A 6,899-nucleotide genomic window follows, 5' to 3' on the forward strand; every position below is an offset into this window, starting at 1 on the left:
AGCTCTCCCCCACTTCTGCAATGGGAAGAGGCAACGATAGCAGCTACAGACAACAGTTGCATTCAGGTAACTCCACCTACATGCTGACCACTAAGAACACTGTCCAACTTGTCCTCCTGAAAAGCACTTCCAGTTCTGATAGCACTTTTCTAGCTATGAGCTGCCCCTTTCTTCCTTGTCACTCCTCGTCTACCCTGATTAACCTCTTAATCACTCATTTTTTAAAACAAGTGGCCACGAAAGAAGAAGAATATTACCTTTTGCAAACAGAAACTTTTTGCCAACAGATGACCATATTCTTCACATAAGGGAGGGGGAAGGACACTTTATAGTTCTGTACAAGTCAAGCTTATTGCCCACCCTATGGGCTCCTAGCATCCTTCTGTTCCCCCTTCTCCCAAGCTCCCTATGTGCCCTCTCCCATCTTACTCTTTTTACAGACTCCCTTAAATTCTCCCAATCTCATCTCTTACCAGAGGACCTATGTACATGTATTTCCCCCATACCAAGTTCTCCATGTTTCTTCCCACACCAAAGGCTCTATTCATACCCCCCATTCCTACTGCCCCATGGAGGAGCTCTGTATTTCCTCTATTCCCCTATGCCAGGGGTTTTTGTGTACCCTTCATTCCAGGTTCCTCCAATCTCCAAATGACTACGGCAAATAAACCCTTTTCCGAAAGATCCCTTATTCCTGATTTTAAGAGGAATAAGGGATCTTTCGGAAAAGGCTTTATTTTCCGAAAGATCCCATCTAGACTGGCGCTTTTCTCCGGCAAAGCCCCGAGCTGGAAAAAAGCGGCAGCCATGTTTATACAAATGAAGCGGGGGATATTTAAATCCCCCGCTTCATTTGCAATTCCGACTTGTCTCATCTGCATCCGTCTTCCGGAAGAGGGATGCAGTGTAGACACAGCCTAAGAATTCTGTGTAGGGATGTTGCTCCAGCCCCTACCAGTTAACCATTAACATCCCTAGATCTGTGTACCCTCACTTATCCTCTTGCTCCATTAAGGGCCCCATTCTCTCCCCCACTGTAGAAACTGTGTGTATTCCTATTCACTTCTTCTCCCCCATTCCTCCTTCCTTCCAAGCCAACTCTCTCATAGTCAGTTCCCTTACCTGCAGGGGTTCAGTGGGTCCCACAGTTCTCCTTCCCCACTTCCACATTAGGTCTGTACTAAAGGCTGTTCTTGCACAACAACTTGCAGAGCATCTACACTGCACGCGTATTCTTGTGCAAGTACATTTACAATAAAGCATCAGAAAAGAGGACTTCTTGCACAAGAGTTATTCCTCTCCCCTCTTGTGCAAGAAGACAGTGTGGACGGGCAACAGGGGTTTCTTGCGTAAGAAATCCCTATGGCTAAAATGGCCATCAGAGCTTTCTTGCGGAAGAGAGCATCCACGCTGCCATGGACGCTCTTGTGCAAAAGCACATGGCAGTGTGGACGTGCTCTTGTGCAAGATCTTTTGTGAAAGAATTCTTGCACAATACAGTTCTTGAACAAGAAGCCTGCAGTGTAGACGTAGCCTTAAGCAGCTGTTAAATGAAACTATCAATGTTACCTTGCATTTTCTTCTCTCACACTATTAGAAAAACTATTGAAAAATCAGCTCTCCTAACACTGCAGAAGCAATAATTACTTAAATCACTACATCTCTTTTCTAAATGTATACATTAGAAAAAAATTATACACCAACTTCACAAAAACTTTTAATTAAATTTACTTTATACAGATCAGCCAGTCAATATCTGTTCTCTCCCCCATTCCCCAAAGATAAGGAATGATGATCAATAATGTACAACGGCATTAAAACAGTACTAACTGTTTACTTCAAGCACAGGAAAGAATTCTCCCTAATGGGTAGCAAGACAAACCACTTTCAACTACACTTCTATTTATACATTAGAGAAATGATCCCTTAAACTATAGTATTAAATCAACCTCCTGGCTATACACCCAGGCTAAGATGTCTATATTTAGTCATTATTACAATGTGTAATGTAATACATCAACTATCATTATCATCACAGAGACTGACAAACAGTAAGTACACTGTGTCCATGTCTCACTGTGACACCTAACATATGAAAAGCTTTTTTAAATGTCCTTTTTTTAGCTTATGTTACAAATATGTTTTCCTGAATTTTATCAATCACTTCTCCTAATTAACAGAGGAACACCCCTTCCGCCAATCAGATATTTCTTCTATTGCTAATACTCACAGAGGTGGGACTAACAAACTGGCAAGGCAGGAAGGACGCATGACAACAGTTACGCACAAGAAACACGCACTGCAAGAGCAGAAAGGCTGGAGGCTGAGAGCTGACGTGCTTCAGAAGCTATGTAGGCAATAAGCAATCCGCTCCTAAAGCAATGACGTGTGTTCCTTAGTCTCTCCTCCCATTAGGCACTATTACATTGGTTCATCTGCTTATCCCTCGCACTCCAAAATAATTGGCAATAATGGGTCGTATATTATCAACTTGGTTGTTTGCTTTACAAGCCTCTTTTGACACTTAATTTTACTGTTAAAGCAGATCCTACATGTCGCTCCCACTAGTATTAATACAGTTATGTTTTTCAAGTCCACGGAAGAACCCCTTAAGCCACTAAAACTGGTAATGGGATGAATAAACTCCCTCCTGTTCCCTCCCCTATGAAACTCTCTCCCTATTTCAAAATCTGTACACTGTTTGGATATGATACAACTGTAAACATCCAGTATTAGTAACCTCATTTTTCGGACAGAAAATACAGCAGTCATTTTTTTACAAGAGCAAAATAAAAATGGCAAGTAGTAAATCATTGGCAAAATATTTACATTAATATATAGACTATAATCAGGATGCCAAAAATTACAGAGAAATAAACAAGACAGATGTGTTTTTCAGATGGAACCAATGGGATGTAAATGGATATTATACATTTCCTCCTAAAAAGGGACTTCCGCTATTCTTAAAAAATGCTGCTGCAGCAACAGTTTAATTATTACCTGGTTCTATATTCAACTACATTCCTTCCTATTATACTTACCATTTTTCAGATCATATGTTTGGTGGCTATAATATCTAACTAATGCCATCTGCTAGACAGCCAAATACTCTCTGTACTTCAATGAAAAAAATGGAGTACATTTTTCATAGGGCATCCTGCCTCTAATTTTCTAACACAAAGAAAATATTATCCATTGTCAAAAATACAAGAAAGCATGATATTTGCAAACATTTCTCTAAATACAGCTCCTACCTTTTTTCAAGATTTTTTTCACTTTAACATAGTTTCCTTGTTTAACATATTCATGCAGTTGCGCTTCCAAGGAATCACTTTTGATAGTACCAAGCTGGACTGGACAAGGTATGGGGAGAGGGATAGCATGAGCCATCCTGTTTCAAAAAAACAGATTGATAAGTTATACTGAATCCAAGTACTGTAGCAGCTAAAAATGCAACAGTCCAATTGACTTATTCTACCATTACCAGATTTACATTCACTGCAGTTCATCTGATAATAACAAAAAACCAAGAGAGACGGTGGTCTGCCCAAAACGTTTGAATGTACTCATTAGTGACTTTGGCTTATAGCATCATAATGGAAATGGACTGAGTTGTGTGCAGAGAGGCGGGGTTAACAATGAAAGTGAAAGAGGACTTAAGAGGACCCCACTGAAGCAGTAGTCAGACTAGTCCATCAGGGTATGACCTAAAAATCCTGAAAGGTGCACATATGCACAGGATCACAGGGCAAGAACAGAACAGAGCAAGTGAAACAGGCTCCATTCACTCAGCGCCTTCAGCTCATGGCCAGAGCCCCCAATGCCCAGGCACTCAATACCTTCCCCCTGCACCCAGTGCATCCCATATTCAGCACTGCCTTCCCTTTTTATCTCTTACACACTATGTCTCCATTTAGCACCTCCGCCCTACACACATGGGCTGTGTCTGCACTGGGCCACTTATTCCGGAAAATCAACCGCTTTTCCGGAATAAGCTGCGAGCTGTCTACACTGGCCCTTGAATTTCCGGAAAAGCAACAATTCTCTACTGTACAAAATCAGCCGCTATTCCGGAAAAACTATTCTGCCCCCGCTCGGGCATAAGTCCTTCTTCCGGAACACTGTTCTGGAAAAGGGCCAGTGTAGACAGCCCAGTAGTCTTTTCCGGAAAAGCGCGTCTACATTGGCCACAGACGCTTTTCCGGAAAAAGGGCTTTTCCAGAAAAGTAGCCTGCCAATGTAGACGCTCCTTTTCTGGAAAAACTGAAAACAGAATAGTATTCCGTTTTAAGCAGTTCCGGAAATTCATGCCAGTGTAGACACAGCCAAGGTGGGTGTGTAGGGTGGAGGTAGCACCTCACCCTACAACCCCACTTCCCTGCATGCCCCACACTCAGCACACTCACCTCCCTGCATGTCCCGCACTCAGCACCCTCACCCTACACTCCCACCTCCCTGAGTGCCCCACACTCAGAATCCTCACCCCACACCCCCACCTCCCTGCGTGCCCGCACTCAGCACCCTCACCCCACACCCCCACTTCCCTGCGTGCCCGCACTCAGCACCCTCACCCCACACTCCCACTTCCCTGCGTGTCCCGCACTCAGCACCCTCACCCCACACCCGCACCTCCCTGCGTGTCCCGCACTCAGCACCCTCACCCCACACTCCCACTTCCCTGCGTGTCCCGCACTCAGCACCCTCACCCCACACCCGCACCTCCCTGCGTGTCCTGCACTCAGCACCCTCACCCCACACTCCCACTTCCCTGCGTGTCCCGCACTCAGCACCCTCACCCCACACCCGCACCTCCCTGCGTGTCCCGCACTCAGCACCCTCACCCCACACTCCCACTTCCCTGCGTGTCCCGCACTCAGCACCCTCACCCCACACCCCCACTTCCCTGCGTGTCCCGCACTCAGCACCCTCACCCCACACCCCCACCTCCCTGCATGTCCCGCACTCAGCACCCTCACCCCACACCCCCACCGCCCTGCATGTCCCGCACTCAGCACCCTCCCCCCCCAGCACCACCTCCCTGCGTGTCCCGCCACCCCTCCTCCCCCCACACCCTCGTCTCCAACACGTCCCTCGTCCCCACCTGGCAGTCTGTGGCGCAGGGCCCGGGCCAACCGTCGAGGGAGACAAACAGACGACCGTTAGCCGCGAGGGATGGAGGCCCCCAGAGGACACAATTCCTGCGGGCTCGAAGCTCCACGGGTCGAAACTGCCGGAAGGCGGGGTACTGGGGGAGGTGCGGTGGTTGCCAGGGGCCACAACTCCCTGGCATGGCGTGCGAAGCAGGGGCAGCCTGGGCTTCCCCTGCAGTTTGTCCAGACCACTCATCTGCGGAGACTGGGAGCGGTTGGAGGGAGTAGCCAGGCCCCCAAAACTTCTGCCACGTGCCCCTCATGCCTCCAACACGCTGCCACATGCACCCACTACAGACCCCGTACGACAACACGACAGCACCTGCCCGCTGTGGCTGTGATTAGCCGGTCCGTGCACCACTGGCATTGAATGCTTCGCCAAGGGCACCGCAGGCACTTAACAGGATGCCGGGTGGATTGTAAACATATAACACACGCTGCTCCAGGCACAAAATAGGGGGAGGAGACAAGTGGGGTGGGTGGGGCACAGCAGTACATTTTAGCCACATTTCTCCGGCAGCTTCATGATTTCCAAACCGAATCTTTCATTTTTTTTAAATATTAAGCAGAGCCACAAGAAAATCAGCTTGCAGAATCACAGCCTAAATTCCCCGTCGTCCAGCTTACAAATATCATCAGATAATTACTGCCCCCTCCCCCTACAGCCTGCCTACATCAGAATGCAGAGACACACAAATAACTAAGAAGTATGAGCTATACTCATTAATCTCAGTGGAGCGGTTAACTTTGAAGCCTATGATAATTTACACGTTTACATGGCTGATAATTTCAGCATGAACAATAAGCTCAGTTAAGGCTGTGATCGAGACTGCAATATTATTCTGAGCAGAGGACTCTGGTAACATCACTTTTATTTTCCGTTGTACCTTTGATTCCTGTAGATATGTCACCTCAAGTTCCCACTGTGTTATTGGCTGCTCACAATAGTTATGGCAGGGTCAAACTAACATTTCTGCTTTATCAAAATGGAGTTCCCAGCCCCTGTGGGCATCTATAGCATTATACTCAATTAAACACAACCAAATTAAAGTATCTGCAGGCAAATCCCCCATTCCTGGGTTGTCCTTGTCTCCCTCCTAGAAAATGCTGGACTAGAGTGATAAATAATTCACCTGTAAAATTTTGTATTCTGATCACACTTCCTTGTCCTATGGGCATAGAAATTATAATGCGAGCACTAAAGTCTGCTATACCAGCAAAGATTTGTCTCTCTTTTAGCTATATGTGCCCTGCCTCACAATGGAGTTTGGACTAATATTATAAATGCCAGTCTGTCACTCATAAAATCAGCTACACATTTTGTGGCTGATTGAAACATACACCTTTTAGATGGAGACGGGTGCTGTGCCAACATCTAACACCCTGGTGTCCAACTAGTTCTGAAGCAGTAGCAAACTAGCCACACTCAACCTGCCAAACAGCCACATGTGGCTAGTGTGTTGAACACCTAGGGAACATGTAGGTTTCAGTAGAGTAGGTGATTACAGTAATACTTCCAGTCCCAACTATTGTGACATCATGAGTCCACCCACTATAAGAAAGACCTAAAAATAATTATTAAAACAAAAAACAAGTGTGGATGTCTTTTTGTTTCATCATTACTTATACCAGAGCTGCAGAAGTTAAAATGTAGCTCTTTACCTCACCTCTTCTCTGATGCACATCTAGCTACAAAACCAAAATAAACAAAAAAACCCCAAAAACCTAGGTTGTGGAAAAGGGGTTCTA

General features: G+C 45.9%; 1 protein-coding gene and 1 pseudogene across 4 annotated transcripts in view; both read right to left on the reverse strand.

The window, feature by feature from the left end:
* TEX14 (testis expressed 14, intercellular bridge forming factor) overlaps positions 1-5,526 on the reverse strand; it is a 93,876-nt gene extending 88,350 nt beyond the window's left edge. For 2 of the 4 annotated variants that reach the window (XR_012897039.1, XM_075904674.1), the window contains exons 1-2: positions 5,102-5,524; positions 3,255-3,391 (exon numbers count right to left, since the gene is read on the reverse strand). Coding sequence is in view for 2 of the 4 variants with exons in the window: in XM_075904674.1 (XP_075760789.1) it covers positions 3,255-3,391; positions 5,102-5,346 (382 nt within the window). In the remaining 2 variants the exon portion in view is untranslated. Of the gene's footprint in view, positions 1-3,254; positions 3,392-5,101 lie in introns of all 4 variants that reach the window. The other 2 variants (XR_012897040.1, XM_075904673.1) reach the window with 2 other exon arrangements.
* Positions 1,745-1,941, reverse strand: LOC112543973 (small nucleolar RNA U3; annotated as a pseudogene).
* Positions 5,527-6,899: the final 1,373 nt, after the last annotated feature.

Source organism: Pelodiscus sinensis, chromosome 21 (genome assembly GCF_049634645.1).
Source record: "Pelodiscus sinensis isolate JC-2024 chromosome 21, ASM4963464v1, whole genome shotgun sequence".
Classification (NCBI taxonomy): domain Eukaryota; kingdom Metazoa; phylum Chordata; order Testudines; family Trionychidae; genus Pelodiscus; species Pelodiscus sinensis.